The sequence below is a fragment of the Phalacrocorax carbo genome, chromosome 3, assembly GCF_963921805.1.
Source record: "Phalacrocorax carbo chromosome 3, bPhaCar2.1, whole genome shotgun sequence".
NCBI classification, from domain to species: Eukaryota; Metazoa; Chordata; class Aves; order Suliformes; family Phalacrocoracidae; genus Phalacrocorax; species Phalacrocorax carbo.
Genome location: NC_087515.1, coordinates 64,552,923 through 64,575,047, shown reverse-complemented (window position 1 = coordinate 64,575,047; position 22,125 = coordinate 64,552,923). Strand labels below are relative to the sequence as shown.

Below are 22,125 nucleotides of genomic sequence, written 5' to 3'. Positions count from 1 at the left end.
CTTTGCTTATAATCTGGTTCTCCAAGAATTTTAGTTTTCTGGGACAGGTCGCAGATAAGAGAGAAGTAGTAGAAATGCTCACAAATGATAATGGAAAAAGCTTAGGATTATTTCTATTTTTTTTTAGTCTCAGCACTGAGATGCCAAAAGGGGATGGATATGTAAGTACGCTTTAGTTGTCTCTAAAGTGAATTAGTGAATTTTGTAATGAAAACTGGAGATTAGTAGCTGGGTGCGTGGTTTATGGCATTCGGTGGGTTGCCATATGCTGTGGGACACACCTTTTGAGGGGATTCTAATCAACTCAAAAGACAATATGGCAACTGGCAGCCTTTTTCTTTATTGAAGCAAAATCACAGCATTTTCATCACTATTCCCCTCTTGTGAAGGGAAGAGTTAAACGAAGGCCCCTGAAATTTACATTACTAACAAGTAAAGGATTGAAGAAAGAGATTACAAGCATATTTCTCTAAAATAAATAATCTACAAAGAGTGCTTTTTCTTCTTAAAAGCAATCTAAAAATGTATAAATTCTACGGTAGGGAGATCAAAAGATATTTTAACAACTTTCAATATTTACAAACAATACAAAAACTGCGCACGCCATCAAATGATGCAAAATTCTTCTTAAAAATTAAAAGCTTCATTCCTACTAAGAACCAGAAACTCCAGCCAATATTTCAGTTTTAATTAATGGTCTTCTTTACAATTGGAAAACCGTTAAATGTTTTTATTATCTGTAAAATATACAATAAAAACGAACCTCACTAAATTATTAAGGTTAAAAAAGAAGAGAAATACTGCAGGCAAATCAAAAAGGAAAGTAACCGTAACTTATTCTTTGGTAACCAAAAGTTAGCAAGTATCTGTATTTCAAGTGATGAAAAGTAATAACCTTCCCATTTTGACAAATGGAAGAAAGACTTCTGGCAAAACACGACTCCCAAGTTTCAGTTTTGAAAGACAGGCCCCACCTACCGCTCTGTAGTGCAAGTTCTCAAAGTCAAAGTTTGCTTTCTAATTCAGAAACATAACCCTTCCAAACTCTGGCAGTACACTGCTGAATTCCTCTCCCACTTTTCTGTTTTCTGCTCGCATCCTCCACACACATCCAGCTGTTCCAGTTCTCTAAGGGAATACTCTAGTCAAGGAAGCAATTCACTTGGAAATAGGTGTTTCGCCAAGCGTACGTGTGCGGCTGCATAGCAGCTAGTAGTGTGTTATAAAAACTCAGCTCCCGTTTCCACATTAACTACGTATTTAATTTCCCTTAGGAAAAAACCAAAAGTACCCTGGACCAATCAATAACCTGGTGACCTAGTTGCTTTAGCAGGACACGCTTCATCTTAGACTGAGGCATACCCCAGTAATAAGCCACGCAACCCCAGCACCAACCCTACTACCTTCTCACAGGTGAACGTGCCTCATTGTGCTCTCTCTGCTTAACAAATGCACTACGCCGCACCAATACAACGCTTCTGAAGCAAATGTCCAGCTTGTACCACAGAAGCCTCCCCATTCCTCTTTTTCAGGCTTATTCCTAAATTTTGCTTGCACAATTGCAGTCTCAAGAAAAAGAAAAACTTCACACCCCTACAGGCTCTGAGAAAACTCCCCACCCCCACCCCCCCGCAAGAGGACTTCTAAGGCTTTACACAAAAAAATTCAACTGTTAACTTTTCTTTAAGCCACAGACCATTCATTCAAAGCAAGTCCTCCCCACCCCAACCCAACCATGCACAACTATCATTGCTTTAGCATTTAAACACACACATGCAGTTCATGGACTAAATGCTTAGCAAAGTAAACTTGTCCTGGTCTGGGCTTTCTTCTGGACTCTAGTCCTCTGTCATTTTCTAGACTAATATCCAATGCCTTTTGTCACTGCCTTTTAACTTTCTTCAGCTGAAGGGCTTAGATACTTCCTTGAAGTACCTGGTTGAGTCATTAAGTCTAGATGGGTTGGATCCAACGTCTCCTTGCAGCCTGCCTCCTCAGCATATGGAAAGTCATTCATGTCCATTTCGTCACTGTTAAACATATCAAGCTGCCTCTCTTGCTGCTCTTCCAAAGTCCTTCGGACCCTGCCCTCTGACTGCTCCACCACTTCCCCATCTCCTTCACTAATGACGGTCATGGGGCTGCTCTGGATGCGGTTGCGGACATTGTACTTGCTGCTGGCAGCAGAGGGGGGCGTTCGTGATCGGCCGTATCTAGTGCCAGAGAAGGACATGCTCCTTGGCATCAAGCCCTCGCTCTTGGCCCACTCTTCCTGGGCCCGTTTGCTCTTGCTGGGTGAGCAGCTGGCAGGGCTGTCGGAAAGGTCAGGGGTGGCATCCGTCTTTGTCCGGTGGAACCGCGGGTCCGTGTTCTTCAACATTTCTGCCGCAGACATGCGGGAACTGGTGTCACAGCGGCTCCCTTTCTTCAGCAGCAGGGCTTTGAAGTTGTCATTGCTGGTGCTGCTCTTGCGAACGCTTCTCTGAATAGATCCGGCTTGTTTGAGGGTAGTTAAGGTTGGGGAAGCACCAGTGGGAGTTACGGGGGGTGACGGAGAATGGTTGCGGGTACGGTCGTCTTCAGAATCTTTACGGCCAAGGACTTTCCTTTTGGATCTGGGTTTGAAAAACAACAAAGAGGACCAAACAAAAAATTAGACTTTTTACCTTCCCTAATTAAATTCAGCTTAGGGGGATGACAATGAATTAAGCTAAAGCAGAGAGAGGGATAAGGGAGAAGTAATCTAAATCTAAAGCATGAGTAAGACCACCACCAAAACTGTACAGGCATTGATGCAGGTATTGGAGGTATAAGCTAATAAGTTTATTGTTCTTTTTCTGCAAATCTGGAACAATGAAACTACTAAACCCAGCAATACTGATGTCCAAAACACTTTAGCGACTTTAGTGAATCAGGTTTTCTGGAGTCAGCATTCAACTTCTAAGACATTATGAAGATGATACTCAACGCCATTTGCCTGTTAGTTTGGGGGTTTGATTAAAAATATGTCATCTAGAGTATGCTGGGGGGTTTTGTTGCGCTTTGTTTTACTATTTCGTTTGATGCTCTCTGGAGAATTAGAAGGGTAGTTCAGTGCACTTGCCTTTAGAAAAGGATATTGCAATGCACCACTGCTGAAGTTAAGATGGAGTAGAGAGCACCACATGTAACCGTTCTGGATTAAATAATTAAAAAAAAGGAATCCCCTCCCAAACCCAAACATTAAATGGTGAAAACTGAGTTTTCCAGCCTCCATTAAGATGCACAGCCAAAATTCACTGCTCTGTTGGTGCTCTGTCATTGCAACTCTTTGACTAAATGAATGAGACCAACTTCCTGACATAAAAGTTATCCATCCAAATGAGAGGGCAGAGTGGTGTTTTTTTTTTAATTTAAATGTAAAGTGCAGCGATTTCAAAAACAAAATTAAGAAACAATCATGGGACTGGGAATAAGTGGGAACTGGACTTCTAGTGCCCCATTTTCACATTATTAGAGATATTAAAGGAAGAAAAGTACTACATGCCTGGTATCTGTAGCAAAGCTGCTTTGCTTCTTTGCAGGCTAAGCAAGAATTAATTAAAAAAGGTTGTATAAAGGCTAATTTTACATACGCTGTTTTGGCAAAAGTTTAAAACAAGTCACTAGACTTGTTGCAAATTCAAGATTATCATGCTATAATTCCATCCTGATTTTTATCAAGCATGTGTTCAATTCAGACCCTTCCCCTTGCAGAACAGGTTTCCACTTAACGTGATCTTTAGCTGTACTTTCTTAAAGGCCTTAAGATTTTGCTAAGGCAAGCTCAAATGTCTTTATGCATTGCAGCCTACTGGTAATTAAAAAAAAAACCCCAGAAAACAAAATAGCAGGATGCATCAGCTGAGTAGGTGGCAGCAACAGACATTGCCATAAACTCTGCCAAGACTTTGGAGCGATCCTGTCTCTCAAGGGGTGAAGTATATGCATAGATCACTTATGATACCCCCACACAGCTGTAACAGCTGTTATTTTCAGCTGCTGATTCCTCCACCTGCCTTTCTGGAAGAAGATGTAATACCAACATCCATTCAGCCCAAGGATGAATGGACACCAGAAGATAGCATGGGGATAAAACAATGATTTCAGTAGTGGCAAACATAACAACCTTGTCTAGATTTAACTGTGTGTCAGTATCATGGGCAGCATGTGAATTTGCTGCTTGGATGCTCTGAGAGTTTTTATGCAAACACATGTGTGCGTTGGTTACAGGGAAAAGACTTCCCTCCGCTAGGGTTTTGGCTGCCTATGGGTATCTTTAAACACTGCAATGCTGGGCTTGTACTGCTGCCAAAACCCAAATGAAATTCCAAATAAACAGAAAGCAAAATTCAATTGCAAAGATCTGCAGGGAAAGACTTAGTTATCCTGGCTTGAAGTAACTCAGTAAGACCGTGAATACAGTGCAGAGCGGTCGGTTTGCTGTCAGCATCTAACTGGCTTTTCTCAGCATGTATGAATTATGGCAGAAACTTATGAACCAAATTTGGTTTTGGTGGCTTTTCAGACAGAGGTAGAATATATATTCAAACTTAATATTGTTCTTCCTGCCCTTAACACACATACCACTAAATTTCTTGTCTTACTCCAAAGCACATATTCAAGAGTGCCAATCACTGAAATAACACCTTTTAGAAATAGCGGGCGGAAAAACAAAACACTTCTTATTAATTAACAGCTAAGGAAGAGAGTGGTTCAAGTCTAAAGCCAACAAAAGCAAGGTCTTAATAACAAATGCGTCAAGCGGTTTTAACTAAGTCACATCCAGTTCCATTGTCCATTTCCCCATAAACTCATGAATTACAGGTATGTGCATACACACAGAGATCCACTCTCTATTTGCATACGTAATGGAGAAAGGCTACCGGCCAGAATATTTCATTCTCAAAACAGATTTGTCGCAGTCCCAGTGAGCGCCATGCAACGTGAATGCAAACAGACCATTTTTAGAACAGCTCCTACAGGCCAAGTCCTAAGGGGTAACTGTTATAAAAAGTCAGTATCTTACATATGTAAGTTTTGTAATGCGCGAAACGGTATCGTTTCAAAAACAAAAAAAATAGCATTCGCATCCCAAGTGCTGCAGTCTCCCGGCTCCCAGCCATGTTCTGACAACAGGTTTTTCCCGCCCCTCCGTACTCCTGATGCAGAACTCACGCACAGATGCGCAAACTGCTTAAAGACCTAGACAAACCTATGCAGATGCTGCCAAGCACTTTCTGTGACCAGCTAAAAGAGATGGCCCCTCTAAATTTTGAAGTAAAAGACAGAGCCACAAGATGGCACTACCACTACATCGATTCTAGTCTACAAGGAAGCTCTAGTTCAGAGAGTGGTAACGGTCTTCTGTGTGTACTGTTTAAATGGTGCACACGTTTCATTTTGTGGTTTTAATGTTTTTAGCTTTTCTTTTTTTGGGAACCTAATGTGAGCAGCATAAGCATCTAGTTGCCTATTCAGGATGATTTTGTTTTTAAGGGAAATGAATAATGTCATTAATAATAGAGCCAGTATTGCACATTTCATTCATGAACCAGTTTGACACAAAACACCCGACCTCAGACTGGATTATGGCAAACTATAATCCAGCGTTTGCCATATGTTTTGCCATATGACTGACATGTTGCGTTACTTGCCAGTTTCAGCCACGCTTGCCATGAAGCATTAGCGTTGAGCCTCTGTCCCAAACTGCACCATATAAGCAGCGAAGAGAGTAAAAAGAGATGGAGAAGAACGAGAATGAAAACAAAAAGATACACAGAAAAGGCAACAGTAGAGTTAATATGGCAGATTGAGAAAAATACAATAAATACTAGCGGTAACTTGATATTTTAAGGGGCAGGATATTTATAATACAATCTATTTTGATTTAATCTGGTAGCTTTTAGTTCAGAATGGATTAAATATATTTGTAAAATAACAGAACACAAGTTCTTTTCCTTATCTTTTTCATATACAGCCTTAGTAGAAAGTTGATAAATGTGTGCTTTCTGTTAAAGCAAAGACTGTTGCAATTGGGTGTTTTAGTAAAACAGTGTTAATTAATTTAAGAAAGAACTACCAGACCCGACAGTAAGGGAAGGGCAATTTATGCAGTACCTGTGAATGGCTGCAAAAAGGTCCTCAGTAGTCCTTGGTCTCGCTGGTGTTGCCACTCCGTCCGTCTCTTCCCCATAACTATTGCTAGGCAGGAATGAACTATTCGTTGTATCCGATTCAAACACCTCCACTGCGCGGAGAGAACGAACAATACTGTCAGTCCGTCATGGGAACCCAACAGGCATATAATCCTGACACCAGCCCTCGCTGCCTCTAAGGCAAAGCAGAGACTGAGTGCACTGTTGCCATTATTGTGATTTCAGAACAACGCTTGCTTAGGAAACTGCAGTGCACAAACGCTTACGCTTGCTCACACACACAGGCGGAGAACAATACTGAAGGAAAATTTGTGTGGTTTCCACTAACATGCAAAATCAAAATTAACTAAGCCAACCATGTTTTCATAGCATGTTTTAATCCCAGCACAGTTAAATAAAGCATAATTTTCTTTCCATATCTGCAGTAATGAGAAGTCAGAAAATTGTAAGAAATCTTGTGAAGTATTAATCTGATCCTTGCAACTTTCTTTAGGTTTTTAGTTGTAACTACCTCAAGAGGCTCTTTTCTCTACAGAAGCCTGCCTGAATGCTAGGATTGCTATTGTCACTCCCCAGCTTCTTTAAAATAGCTACTGCTGCATCTGAAGAAGAGTCAGAGAAGAGAGACTCACCACTTTCGTTCTCTTGAGAGAGGTGCCCGTCAGCGTTACTGCCGCTGTCTTGGCTGCTGCCTGAACTGCTTCCTTCATCAAAAGCAGACTGCTCCTCCTGCCTGGGTTCTTCTTGAACTGGTGATGCAGCAGGCTGTACCACAAAAGCATTCGCTCCCACTGTCTCAGAGAAGGTGAATCCAGCAGCTCCTCCCTCAGGAACCAGGCTGCCAGAGTCCATCTCGCTAGAACTGAGTCCATCTGTAAGACAATTTCTCGCCTCCTCGCAGTGTGCAAGCACAGCGTCTCCCTTAGTTGGGCTTGATGTGCTTCTGACGGTATCACTCACTTCAGCTATTTTCTCCACAGTAAGATCTAACTGTGGAGGTGGTACAAGGAGGAACAGTTTGGGTTTCTTTGAAATAGGAGGTGGTTTCTTGCTTGGCAATATGACCTGAGTCTTGTTGGGAGATGCTGGTGACTCCTGAAGTGACATGCTAGAATAGAGGTCTTCACTCTGCACTGAAGGCTCAGGTGTGTCTTCAGTAGCTGTCCCCAGTGCATCAGCTTCGAAAGACTTGTTTAGACCTACTACACTTGCAGGCTTTTGATCACTGTCAGGTGCAGGTATGTTATCAGAGAGAGCAACAGGAGAACCCCGAGCCAGTGTTTGAACCAAATTTTTAAAAGAAGTGCCTTGAGTTTTCATTTCCTCTTCGCCTAAGCTGTTACTGAGTCTTAGTGAGAGAGATGGCTTTAGGGAAGACTGCAATGATGAATTTACAGTACCCTTTTCCTGAGAGGGGGTTTCAGAAGCAGATTCAGGTGATGGTTCACCTTCTGTCACTTTTTTCACGGACCTCAGCTGCACCATTTGCAATGCTTTGGTAGTTACTAAGGGCATCACAGGTCTTGATGCGTCTTGCTTGTTGAGTGGCTGCTTCACTGGACTGTAGCAAGAATCCTCCTGGTTATGTTTCTTAAAAGAATACTGTGGGTATATTGTTGCACCTTTTGTTAGTTTGGGATCAAGAGGTGGTGCTGGCGGCGGGACAGCTAAGGGAAAAGGAGAAGGAGGAGGAACAGGGGAAGAGAATGAACTGATGGAGGCTTCTTGTGGAAACCATGGGACAGTCTGGGCAAAAGAAGAATTTACATCAGCTTCTGGCGGAGGAGGGGGGAATGTGGGAGAGGCTGGCAATGGTGACAGATCCATGACTTCTGCTGGAGGAGGAGGAGGGGGAGGAGAAAGTTCAGGGCAATGTGGAGGAGGTGATGGAAGAGGAGGTGGTGGAGGAGGTGAACCAGAATCTGGAGGAGAGCTCAGGGTGGGGTCCAATTTCTTCACACTCACATTCCCTTCAGTAGATGTATTTGAAGAAAGAGAAGTGGAAGACGAAGACATGGAGACTGAAGACAGAAGAGAGGATTTCCTTTCAGGCACTTTAGGCTTCAGCTTGGATTTCCCATTTCCTGATGATGCAGATTTTAAAAATACAGGCACTGGGGTAAGCGCAGTAGGTGTATTGGACTGGCTGGAGTACCCACTCGACGGTGATGTGACCCGGTGGGATTTCTCCGGAGAAGTGCTCTTCGGTTTGGCCAGTCCACTGGGCACTTGTGGCACAGAAGCCCTTGAGCCATCACTGAAGTGGCTGATGCTGCAATCGCTGAGAGCAGATGATGTACTGGCAGAATGGGTCACTGGGGATTTTACCTGGTCATCTGCCACTGTGGCATAGTCGCTGTAGTAACCCCACTGGTCAGCGTACTCTGACTTGATGCTACTTGTTTCGCTCTGAGAGGGAGTCACTGTGCAGAGGGAGTACAGGTTTGGAGCAGTGGTGGACATCATGCTGCTGCTTGCACTGACTGAACTTTGGCTGCGGGAACGCAGCACCCAGGGATCCTCGTAATCACTGCAGGGGCTCTGGGAAGGGGAACTGCCACTTTTGCACTTGAGATTCAACTGCAGAGAATGCTGGAGGGTGGCAATGAGGGTCTCATCAAGTACCTGTCCATTGGACTGGGCTTTTTTCTTGGGCATCCTTCTAAGTGAGTCCGTTCTGGATGGCGGCAAAGGCGGCTTCTTTGCCTTTTTCAGAGAGATGTTTCTTGCAAGGGATTTGTCACCTTGGCCTGTCTGGTCATCCTGATGTTTCTTCTCCTTTCCTTCAAAGACATTTATCACGCTGTCTCTGGGGTTCCCAAAACCATTAGTACTATTGCATGGCATGTCTGACTTCGGTCCGGAGTCCATATGCATAGAACTGTAATAACCATCGTGGTCCACAGAATAGAGAGAAGTAGAGTCGTCCCTGACCGAAGTCCTCTCCAGGCTGCTGCTGCTCAGGTTGCTACCAGGAGTGGCACAGCCTGGCGTGGTACAAACCACCCTGTGTGAAGAAGCCTCACTGTTTTCTGCAGACTTGTACAGCCAATGGTCTGTGCTGTTCACTCCTGCTTGTGCTCGCTCCCCTGAATAGCTAGATTCACTCCTACCATCGCTCTCCTGGGAAGGGTTTGGTAAAGCAATATTGTTCCTACAGCTGTAGCTCATGCTCTGAGACCCAGTCTCTGTGTTTCCAGGAGTACTAAGAGAGACAGCAGAATCACCAAGAGAAAGCATCATGACAGTATTAGATGGGATGGTATCTGAAGTCTGAGAGTGACGTGTGGAGCTGCTCTCACTCCAGTTACCGCTTGAAGAATGGTGATCTTCTTTCCCACTTACTGCACTGCTGGCAACAGGATTGTCTCTTGGCTTTGGGTAGGCAGTGGAGTTGGTCATTTTACTATCCAATGATCCAACACTCTGGGCAGTGTGAATAACAATAACTTCTGAGGAGGATGACAGCGTTGCGTTGGGTATGATGCTCGTTGAGTAGGTGGCATGAGGCGAGACCACACATGCGGGACTTGCAGGCTTTTCGCTGTCATAGCTTCTCACCTCCTGAGACTTTGGCCTCAACAGGGTCCCCGTTGTGGGATTATTCCTCAGATGCACAAGACTATCATCCACTTGCAATTTACTTATCTGGTGGGATAAAGTGTCAGCGATGTCTTCTGTCTGCCTGGAGATGCCCTGCGTCTGCTCTAGGGACTGCAGAGAGACTCTTGCACCAGCCCGAGGCAAGCTGTGAAAACCTATGTCGCTACTTTGGCGAGAAGCAGGCATAACTGCAGCGGAATCACTCATCACTGACATGTTTCCAGATGAGCTGGAGAACTGAGACATCTGGGCTGCGATGCCTTGTCCTTTCTGTGCTCGTATTCTTCTCATTGAAGGGGGCACAACTTTAACTTCCTCCGTCTGGCAGCTGGTGTCCTTGGTTTCAGAGCGCTGCATAGCAGACCGATAGCTGTCTAGTCTCCCTAGCGTGGAAGAGTGATCTGGGACATACATCGAATGCCCTCGGAAATCACTTTGGCCCGTGCCAACTGCTGGAGTCAAAATAAAATAATTAATCCTTGAAGCACAAATGCACATTTATCTTCTTACTCATTTAAAAACAAAAAACCCCAGCAAACTGCTTGATCCCCACACCCTTGAAGGTTATGCCTTCTGAAAAAGAATCTGCAACAATGGATTTTGCACAGGCATCGTTTGATTTCTGCATTTCTCTTCCCTTTTTCCTTATTACCAGGAACCCTCTGCTTACAGAATCGTCTGTGTTCCTGCCGCACATTCGACACATGAAATCCTCTGTTTATGACATGGTAATAATTTCCATAGTAATCAGTTATGTCAGAAACCAAGTAGCACTGTTTGACTTCCAGTAGGCAAAGCAGCAGGAACAGACAAAAGCCTGAGAAACGTGAAGTGTGCTTCCATGCTAATGCCTCATGCAATAAAGAAAAGGGGAAGGAAATGTGGAGACTAATGTGAATAATCAGATCTGCTTTTTAAAAGCATTACACTTCTGGAAAAAAATTTCAGGAGACACGGAGCGCTCTCCAAGTCTTGCAGTTCACCTGAAAGAAGGCTAACACATTGAAACATGCATTGTTTTACCACAAATAATACATCTAAATGCTATAACAGCATTTATACAAAGACATTATCTAACACTGCAAAGGAAACCATTAAATAACATTTCTCCGTACAACTATTTTCTATTTATCATAAGGAAGAACTCCAAGAAGCAGGGAAAAGAAACAGCTAATACTGATGGTCGTCTCCTCCTCAGCACCGTCAGGAAATAAAAAATAACTGTAATTTTTTTAATGCAGTAATAACCATATATTGGCATAAAAAAAAAACACGCTTTGAGGGCAATGGAAAAACAGTTTTAGTTCAAAATACAGTTATCACTGGGTCAGTAGAAAGGACTCTAGGGTTCTTTTAAAGGTACATTTTTACAGGTAGCTGCCTCCTAAAAATCACAAACCAGAGCACTGCTTTAAAATTAGTCTGTGTGAGGCTGTTGCTTTTCAATTCAGTTGCATTACTGTATAAATAGCAGACACGAGAGGCAGGCGTGCTGCTGGAGATGCCTGTAAGGATGCTGCATATGTCACTGCAGAGGAAAATCGGTTTTTTCAATTCTCCACCTTAAAGCTAGTCTCGGGAGCGGTGAAGGAGCACGCCTGATATGACTGTTCTCCTATTGTATTTACTATATGGAACTGGATCAGGAGGATAGGTATCTTATCCTGCAGCTTTAAACACCACTTAAAGGACATTTAATTATCCTTATCCTTGGTGGGAAAAAGAGGCATTTAGGATAAGGAAAAGAGGGCTCTGAAAAGGCTACAGGGAAAGCAGCACACAGAAAGATTGTCTCCTTCTTTTCCACAGGCACATAAGTAGTCTTTTAGGAGCCTGAAGCCTATTTAGTTTGCTTTGGGTAGATTCTCTTGCCCTCATGAAAATGTAGCCTCTTTCTGCTTCTGGTAGAGGTTTCCAGCAAAGCTAGATACTTGGATGCTGGCAAACATCTTGGATAATCTAATACGAGATACTGTCAGAACAGATGGACTATTGCAGCCAACCAAGAGAGGTATTTGCATATTCTGTACACAGTTATTAAGAACTGTACAGTAGAAAAATAATTTAATTTTGCTTTCCGTGTGCATTTTTTCTATAGAATCAGGTTAAGAGGGAGAAAAACATCGAAGTAGACATTACGAATTTTTCTGGAACCATAACATCACTGCTAACAACTGTTAGCCAATCAAAAATAGCTGGTAATAAAAATCTGTGTGCTAAGTTATATAAATAACCAAAAAGATGGGGTATTTTTCTTCTTTCTGCCACTACGAAATGTGCACAAACACACACGAGACAGAGGATGGGGCTTGTGGAGAATGAAGCTGTCAGCGCTACAGCAAGTATCTAATACCACCACACATACTGACCTGTGGCTGAGCGCCCCTCATTTCAGTATGCAGTACATTTGTATTCACAAAGGAAGCTAAACACACTCCACTTCACAAGCAGCATAACGCACACGGACAGTTTATGCTTGTTTAAAATGTTACTGCTAGCAAAGGCAGATGGCAAAGCAGGACAGCGCTGGACTTGTTAACCTCCCCTTTCCTCCTTCCAAAATCAGGAGTGTCAGAATGCATTACTGGGACATACTATTTACTGCAAATGCAGAGCGATGCTTTAAAATCTCTGAAATACAAAATTAAACCTCGGCGCTATATCTAAGCTACTAAATTAAAGAGGCCAAGGACCCTTCTCATGTCAATGCAAGTGAAGCTCTCTCCCAGCAAGGAAGGATGGCTGTACTGAAATGCCTGGGGGAGCAGCTCCTGCCCCATCCCCTGGCACCCAGACAGAGCCTGGGAGACCGCTGGCTGGCCCAGGCCAGAGCGGTGCTGGAGGAGCACGCTAACCAGAGGGCAAACTGAACAACTGCATGATGCTGTTGAGCATCACTGCTAACCCTGTGTTTGTTACTAGAATAGATGTAACTCCGGGTCCAGTCTAATGTGCTCATGGAAACCGCATAGATTGACTCAACAGCAGAAAACCTTTACACTGTTACAACCTCAACACTACTGGGCAGCCTGTGAGAGCAGGTCTTTGCACCAGCACAAGGCCTCTTGTAGTTCGAATGGTTCAGAGCCCAAATAAATATAGGGTTCAGAGGGGGCAAGATAGCCCAGTGTCGAAAGTATAAACTGCAGGGCTACATCCTTCAATCATTATATGGGACATGGTCAGAGAAGGGTCTTTTAATGGCTGTTTCTATTACAGGAACACAACTTTGAGGTTTTAAATATTTTTTGTAGAAATGCAGGATATTCTGAAATTACTTCAGCTTTGGTTTTGGCTTTACATGTATGCACAATCTCATGCAAAGCTACGAGGATTTACTTGCCCTTTATAATACAGCAATTGCTCTTTTTACAATTCCGTTTCCTGAAGAGGGACAACAGAAATCTGCAGGGAAGATGGTTCAAGAAAACAACCAAAGGAACATTTAAGGTGTTCTCTTAAAATATTGATAGTTTTAACATTTTGGTGGAATTCAGAAAAGGGTAGCAAAGAGTATTTTGTTTGCCTTTTATAATTGCACTGTAAAACCCTCACTCAATTCCAGAGTAACACTGAAAGGCAAGGGTTTTCAAAAATCCTTAAAATCAAACTGCCTTTGTTGGTACTGCAGCTAGAAGATGATAAATCCAAGTAAGGGACAGCTCAAACCTTTAATTGACTATTACATTGAAAATGCTACGTCTCTCAGAAAACCTCTACTTAAATAAACAGCGGCCAGAGGTTACAAGATTTCTGCAACACCAAAATTCTGGAACTGAATCAGAGCTTTTAAAGAATACCATCCAGATGTCCATCTAGTTGCAGGGCCGATGTCTGAGCAGACAAAGAGCGAAAAATACTGCAAACTAGACATCAGGTTACAGATGCTGAACGTTATGAAGTCAGAAGCGGCTGCAATTTGGTGGTAGGATAAATGTGGGTGATAGTAATTAAAAGTCATCTTGTCTGCATTTTATATTATCTTGTGTGCAGCAGGCCTACAGCCGGTGCTGTGTCCACCACAGGAGGCCTCTATCTACACTGCTCTCTTTATTACCCTACTTCTTGCTATGCTGAAAATATCTCTTAGGGCAAATGCTCTTCCCTAACGCACATGCTCAGTGTAGACCCAAGCAGCAAGTAAAGGACACCCACTATATGTGGAACAAGCGAAACATCCCATATATTTAACACCTCTTGCATGGAAGTGCAGAGAAGAGGTTCAAATGCATACCTTAGCTCCAAGCCTTGATCCGAGATAGGCATATACAGGTTACACCAGTTTTCCCTGACTCTGGTAGTTACTGGTATTGCTCATTACACATGACAGGGACTGAGACTGACTGCAAACTTGATGGAAAAAAGAAAGTGTCTGCATGTAATCCCTAGGGCCAGGTAGTAGCTACTAGAAGACTCCCTGTCTCCCTGCAACTCTGGCTGATCTGGTGGCACCAGCAACTTGCCGCAGAGAATCAGCAGAAAGGTCCTCTGCATTGAAATGAGCATAGAAAGCTAGGGATTGGGAGGATAAAAAGTATGTGTGTTGATATCACAAAGAACATGCTTGTTTCAACTAGCATACAGAAGTAATCTCTTCCCAAACTACTTCTGACTAATCATTTCTACTATAAGCACTTGTCTCTTGTGCCACAGGCACATTCCTAAGATTTGTTGCTTTCACCTTTTCCTCATGCCCCACCTAGCCATCCTCCAAACCTGGTGACCTGGCCAAGTCACTGTGCAGACACCACAACTTCTAGCGTTACAAAACCCCCAAGAGATTCTTCATCTATTTCACCCTAGTACTTACACACTAAATGGTTTTTAATAGACACTCAACAAGAAACAGACAAGTACACAGGGCTTATGGCAGTTTTAGGGAATTTTCACTGTGCTCCATGAAGCATCTGTAATCTCTCAGGGGGGAGAAAAATGCTGCACAGAATCCTGCGGTACTTTTCAGTAGTGCCAGCTAAAAAAATATCCTGAATCCTTGCACGTATCACTGCCACCCTTTCAGGGAGAGTTTTGATGAAAATATGAGAAATTTATGTTTTCTTGATTCTGTTCAATTCACTAACTGAACAGCCTCTGGTAAAGACTATATTCCTGGCACCTCTGTCTTTCATCCCCCCTTATCAAAAAGCAGATGATACATACTTTGTAACACCCTGACCTCTGGAAGAATAGTGCTGGAAATGTACAATGTTGAGAAAAGACAGCTGTAAAGCCAGTATTGGTTAAAAGGCACAATAACTCTGAAAGAGAGATATTCTCTCCAAAGACTATTAAAGTTGCAGCTTGAAGCAGGATGCAGAATCACTCGGCTTGAACAGCTGGATATTTGCATGGTATTTCTGTAGGACCACTGGTTATCTGGGGCTCTGCCTACCTGTGGGACCCATAACTTGAATGACTGCTAGTGCCAAAGGGACTAATTGGAAAAGAATATCAATTAAGAGGAGTGAACGTTCAATAGAACAGCTGAGTTCCCAAAGATCAGAAGGACTTATGTGCCCCCATGTTGCTGAGATGGAATTGTTTCCTCTAAGGCATGTCAAAAGAGAAGCTTCAACAGTCCCAAATGATACCTGGGGCTCTGGTTGGTACCAACAGGGGGTCTGAGCTGTGCCACAAAAAAGCAAATGCATCCATCCTAATGACTGACAGGAGGTCCTATAGCTCACTCATTGTGAGCTACAGAAAATGGGAGGCAGTGAAATAAGCTGAAGAAAAGCATACCAGGTCATTCTGACCCTCTGAACCCTTTGGTTAGGAAGAAAAAAAAATTTAGATGGGAAAAAACCCCACAGATCTGTAAAGATCCTGAATTGCACCTTGAGGTGGAAAAAAGTACTGAAATAAATCAAGGAAAGTGCACACAAAGCATAATTTAGAAGATATTTTTTGAAAACCGAAAGAGGACAGAAACTTTCTGTTTGGTTAAAGAAAAGCAAAATGCCTAGCAGAAGAAGAAATCAAAAGGTGGAAAACTTGTAGATGGTTTCCTCTCCCCTGCTTTGGTGAGGTATGTTTACATGAAGGATGAACTGTGGTGGAACCGATACCCAGGCCTGGGACCTGCTTCTCCCGCAAGACAGGGAGGGGTACGGGACACCAGAAGCTGTCCATCGGTGCCTGGGACTGCACTGGTGCAGACCTCTAGAGAAACACTCCCAGCCAGATACCTGGTCCCTTCAGAAAAAGGAAGCTAGTCAGAGCCAAATCCTAGAGCACTGACACTGAGAAGGGACCATGGAAACGTGAAGGCATTTTGCTGCCTTTATTTCATCTGGGAGTTGGAACACGTGAAGGAAGCTGAAGATAACCAAGAGTCATGAAATGAGCAAGGCCTGCAACAGGGTCTCCCAGAGAGCTGTTCATCTCTACCAAACTTCTGTCTGGGAATCATCTTCTTGCCTGTGGGGAGAATATCTGTTTGCATATAAGGTACCACCTGAAGAAGAAAGCTAGAGGTGATGAATAATGGCAACATAGAGCAGAGATACTGAGAGCACAAAAACTTGAAGTAAAACATCATCTCAAAGTTTCTTGCCCTTTCTGCAGTTTTGATCCAACGTCGACTCCACTAAATAAATATACAATATTAATGTTCTGTAAGACAATGAAAGTAATTCAGAGGTATTCAAACCTAATTTTCCATTGCTGTGTTTGGCAGAGAGAGGAAATGCTTTGCCTTTTCCTCTTACTTTGGTGTTGCTTTGCTAAATAGTACTGAGAGGGTCTTGCTGTTCAAAAATAACTGTTCAGAAGATAACTGGCACCTCTAAACTGGTAGGCATCTCATATTCTTGTTCTGTCTCAGAATGCCATCTAACACCTTGCATTTTATTTATACAGCACTTTTTATGCGGAAGTTTCCAGGCTACACAGAGAGACTGGTTCATCACTGGAAGACACCTGTGAAAACATGGCAGTATTACAACGCTCAAAAGTAGGAATGTTTAAAGATACTTTTAGCACGTGCCTCATGGGTGCAGTTAATGATTCCTTTCAGTATATTTGGCTAAATTCTACGTGGGTACCACGGCCACTGAGCTCAAGCCAGTAATCAGCGCAGGCTTTCTCTTCTGTTTGGTCTTTTTTGTTCCAAAGGAGCCAAAGCAGCCAGGGGAGAACCCCAGCAGCTTGGCCTGGCAGAAGGTCTTCCAGGCTCTCTCGCAGGAAATGAAAATAGTTTGAGCTTGGCTGAAGCTTTGAGGTTCTCTCAAGTTTCTGCTTCCTTCTGAAGGATAAACAAGAGGTAACAAGAATCTGCTGTATATGTTGGGTATTTAGCCTGCGCACAGCAACTTTGGTGTACCAAGGGATTTTAATCTTTGTGTAAATACTATAGGCATTCACAGCAATGCTTTAGGGAAGAAACAGAGAGATTTATTCAGCTGAAACCACAGGGAGAATGTCAATAGGCTCAATGCAATTGCTTGATTTGGAGTTTAGTCCGGATCCTTGTTCCAATCAAACGAACTGTGGAATGTTTTAAAACAACTCATTGTTTGTTTTGGGACAGCGTAAGAGAAATAGGCTACAGAAATATTTGGGGAGTGACATGGGAGAAAAGGCAGAAGGAACACTGAACAAGGATGGGGGAGACTTAATTTATTCCCAGCCTTGCCAGCGGCCTGGTGGGTGACTCTGGCTAAGTCGCTTCACTGCAACATGCCTGGTTTCTCCATCTATAAGATGAAGACACTGATAACTGTTCTCTTTTCAAGTGCGCTTTGTTTCTAGTCATGGAAAGTAATATGCTAACAGGATGGATACTGCCATCAGAGAGTTTTCCTGGCATACATTTTGCTGTCTGGATGACTTACAACCACCACGGAAGCAACGTGAAGCTCCTCAGACAATTTCCACTGTAGGGCAGATGGCTGAAGCCCTACGTGTCTGCCGGCTGCGGGCCAGGGAACCGTCCAGAGAGAGCTCCTACAGTGATAATACTGCCAGCCCTGAAATTTCCACAACTTAAAACAGGAACCAAGGAAAACCTCCAAGCAGTGCAACATGAAACATGCTCAGCCCAGAGATGAAAGACCAAAATCAATACCTTAAAACCTGTCAACCTTAGCAAACAGATTGGCAATAGTCACAATCTTCTTTTAAGATATTAACTGAAGATTTCTTTTTAAGATAGATGCCAACTGCATTCTCAGGTTATTCCACCAGCTAAACTGCAGTTGATATTTTCAAGCGTTAAACATCTGTCTGAACTGGCTACAAACGTAACCTCAAAGTTTTGGAAACACTGCCAGCAGGAAGCATTCTCCACACATCTGCCCAAGTACATTTGTCACCCATTTCAAAATCAACATGCCTGAAAGAGCATCGGGAACCCCAACAAGCGACAAACGGTAGTGCAGAACAGAGTGTTCTGCTTCACTCTGCTTTTCTCTGCTACCTGTTCTTGAGTAGGTCCTACATGTGTCAAACATAATCTCTGTTGAAAACTATGACCTTAGTATGTGGGTAATTTTCAGAATACTACACTAGACTCAAGACCACTGTAACAACCCTGAAAATGATCAGTTTAAGTGATGTCCTGTATCGGTTTTGCATTTAAGCGGCACAAGCGTTTTTAAGGAGCACAAGTAATTTCATGTCACTTTAGACAGCAAAGTGATTACGTTCAAAATGGACGAAGGGAATGTAAAAAGTATCCATCCTGAACACACGAGAGAGGATGAGCATTGTGTCTGCTACTCCTCAAACCAGCCTGGTATCTGAGGGATTAGCCTCAGAGAGACCTGAATCAGGAGAAGGCAATCTTTTGTTAAGAATAATACAACATTAAGTTTTACGTAGCTTTGTTACCAGCTTTGATCTTGGTTTGGTTAGGACAAATCTACTTTATTTAACTCTCAAGCTCGCTCACTGTTGATTTGCAAGGCTGATAAATGTGTCATGCTTTCTTGGGAAACAACAGATTCAAATTTTGACCTCCAGGAGGACTCCAGGTCTAGAAAGTGTCTCCTGCGAGGTGGCAAGGCCCACTATGAACAGTGAAGAGGGAGGAAGGGAAGCTGCACTACGAGGAGGAGTTCCTTATGGCAGGCACAAAACAGCATTCACCCCACAAGAACAAATGGACAAAGACACCTGACGGCTTTGGACAAATCTCAGAGCAGCAGTTAGAAATAAAATCATCATGTGAGATCCAAAGGTAATGAATGAAGCTGCCTAACTTTAGCTGTCCTAACAGGGTTGGGGCAATTGAATTTTCTTTCTTGAGGCAGAGGATTCCCATGGCAGGGCACTGTTTCATTATAGGTGCTGAAGGAGCACAGTTCCACTCACAAACTGCTCTTCATGTACTTGCTTGTTTCTTGGCTTTCTCTATGCCTGGCCCTCTAGCTCATTTTAAACCCATCCAGAAAAGTTACACACTTTTTTTTCTGTTTCTGAAAACTCCAGACAAAGAACTAAGAACTGAAAACATAATTAAAAAAGAGAGAGATGCAAAATGCGAGTTAGTAAAACTTACTGAAATCATCAATATATGAGATGATTCTGCATGTAAAGCACCTAAAATTATGTTCTGCCAGACTGTTTTAAAAGACATTCTTCCTCTACTGCAAAAAAAAGGGAGGGGGAGCATAATTTTATCTGTGAAGTTATCATTGGGGAAAAACTGAAACATCTTTTTTAAAAATAAAGAAGAATAACCAGATTTAAATCAGAGAGATCTGCAAAAAGTGTCTGAAAGGTCTGCCAAAATTCAGGCTGCTTCATCAGCTTTGAATATCACGTATGCTACTAACTGTGAAAGAGGACAGCCTGAGACAGCGTAAATGTGACCAAGTAGGCATTTTTCCTTGGACTATACACAAGAGCTAATAAGCCCATGTAAATTACTTCCAATCAAGTAACACTGATGCTTAAGGGGTCACCGATTAGATCTAAAGTGAACTGGAAAATATACACATTTTTCACTGTTGATACAACTTTTGGCAGATTCGGGAAGGCATCCATGAACTGCTTTACTCCACTGAGTAATGATTTGCAAGCCAAAATGCCTACCTACTTCAGTTTCGCTTCAGTGAATACCCTGGAGGAGTAGCCAAAGCTCCAGGAAAGCATTAAAGACCAGAAAGCTTACGTCCCTGCAGATTTCCATTGTACCAGTACACCTTTTTCCGAATACCCCATTCCCTTCAATAGATGGAAGTCATCAGGTAAAAGGCCTTAATTTCCCGATGCACAAGGTGGCAAGGAGGCACACAGGTATTTGGAACTGTAATAGGCTATCAGACTGTATTGGTTTCATGAGCACTGGCAATGTTATTGGTCAAGTAATGATAAGCAGTGACAATGAACAGTGGATGGAATACAGTTCTGATGAGCCATACCTAGCTCCTTTTGTATGTTGTCAGGGATTCCTGTAATAGTCTTTCTCCTTTTGACTTTCTTCGGCCGTCTTACCACCGTGTCTGTGTAAATTAGAGACCGCCGAATGCTGGCTTGGCGGTCGAAATTCTCCCCTAATACATGGTAGAACAAGCAAAGCAACATTACTTCCAAGCACGCTGACATCATGCACTTTCTTCCACAAGTTTTGTTGTAGAAATGGAAAAAAAGGCATTAATAAATGATGTTAGCTTGGTCCTACAATGAAGGTTTACACTGAAGGAAGATACAGCATATCGTCACAGTAAGGCTTTAGACACACATATCCATTAAGCAGTACTGCAGGTTTTAAAAGGAATTTTGACTTCCTGAGCCCAGTTCAGATCTGGTGAGAGCAGCTCTGATTCCACAAGTGAACAGAATACTTGCTTTAATTTGGCCCTTTGTGGGTTTTTTATGTGGTTTTGTTGTTTTATTTTGAAGTAATGAGCTGCAGAAAAAACAAAGCTGCTCATGAAAATGAAAGATCACAGTGGTTTATGCAGAAACAGACATTGCTATTGGCAACAGCTATTACAGTGTCTTTGCACAGCTCCATCATTAAATCACACAAGACACTTCTTTTTCACTCCAAGTAGCTCTGAACCAGTTAAGCGTACCACATTTCTGGTGGTAATCTTTTAACATGAATACAAGTAAGTACTATGGAGCATGCAGAGATCAAACTGATCTTGTAGTCTCATAAATATTTCAGTCAGAGCGGAAACTGCTTAAAATTGAAACATTATAAATGATGATAAAAATATACAATGGCATGAGCTGAAAAAGATGTGTGTGTCAAGTGCACGTTGCCAGACAAAGCCTTATGATGACCATGTGCTGTATCATAATGGGACCCAGAAGCACCACTATCATTAAGCAGCTTTTCTTTAGGAATTCACTTTTGTTTAGAGGTTTATAACTTGGCCATTTTACTAGTAGCAAGATAAAACTTGCCCTACAGATTGTGAGCTGAGTTAATTCTTTGTCACTTCTAAAAATCTAATGACTATCCCCCATATCTCACACGTAGGCTCCTTTTTTAGAAGTTCAAGCATTTTAAAGCACTGCTAAATTTCCTTTAGGTGGCCCATTTAAAACTTAAATGCAGAAAAAACTTGATACATGTGTAGAAGTTTTTTGTCTTGTATGCTTTTTCTGAAAATTGATGACCAAATTATTTACCTCTAAAAAGTGATTAATGCACAGTTACTAATACGTCATAAATATTATCCCTGGCTGACTGCACATCAGTATGATGTGTGTCGTGCAAATAGCACAGAAAACCTCATTACCTCTATATCAGTTAAAGATACAGTCCTATATTAAAGTGTAGCATGTAGACTTGTGAAAAAGCAAGGAAAAAATGTAGCCGTTTTATTCACCATATTGTAAATATAAAGACTCTGACTCTGTTTGACCGGAGCCTTGCGCTCCCATGAGCTGCACTTGTGCTAAGCAGAATCCTTGCAGCTACAAAGAAGTGCCAGTTTCATCCAAGTTTTGAATTGATTGAAGTCAGGGCAGATTAAGGGAAGAGGAAGCCCATGGGATTTATAAAATTTAGAGCTATGGATCCCACTGGCTTATTAGAAGCCCTGAAAAACTGAGCCAGACTACCCACTGTCTTGGGAATTACCACTATTAGAACATTAGGACCCTTACGGGGTCAGGGTCAGGACTACAAGGTAATCCTTCCATGCAGCATAGTAATAATTCTAGCCACATTATAACAAATCCAATGAATTTGAAGGAGAAAGTTCTGCATCTCTTAAGATACCTTTATCCACTCAAAGGTCAACAATTATGCCTGAGATGGTGAGTTGCAAGGAAATTAAAATGCATCTTTCAATGCCCTGGAACAAGATGTAAATGGTAAGTAGAGGGTGCAAACAAGGCGAGAGTCTTTTACATGAAGCCTCGGACAGCACAAACAGGATGA

The 22,125-nt window shown here is 42.5% G+C and overlaps 1 protein-coding gene across 8 annotated transcripts in view; it reads right to left on the bottom strand.

Annotated features, from left to right (window-relative positions):
• Positions 1–321: 321 nt before the first annotated feature.
• Positions 322–22,125, bottom strand: part of NHSL1 (NHS like 1) — a 185,989-nt gene continuing 164,185 nt past the window's right edge. For 5 of the 8 annotated variants that reach the window (XM_064447170.1, XM_064447174.1, XM_064447176.1 and 2 more), the window contains exons 5-8: positions 20,147–20,278; positions 6,809–10,231; positions 6,139–6,268; positions 322–2,615 (exon numbers count right to left, since the gene is read on the bottom strand). In XM_064447170.1, coding sequence (XP_064303240.1) covers positions 1,892–2,615; positions 6,139–6,268; positions 6,809–10,231; positions 20,147–20,278 — 4,409 coding nt within the window. In that variant the 3' untranslated portion in view covers positions 322–1,891. The remainder of the gene's footprint in view (positions 2,616–6,138; positions 6,269–6,808; positions 10,232–20,146; positions 20,279–22,125) is intronic. The other 3 variants (XM_064447172.1, XM_064447177.1, XM_064447171.1) reach the window with 2 other exon arrangements.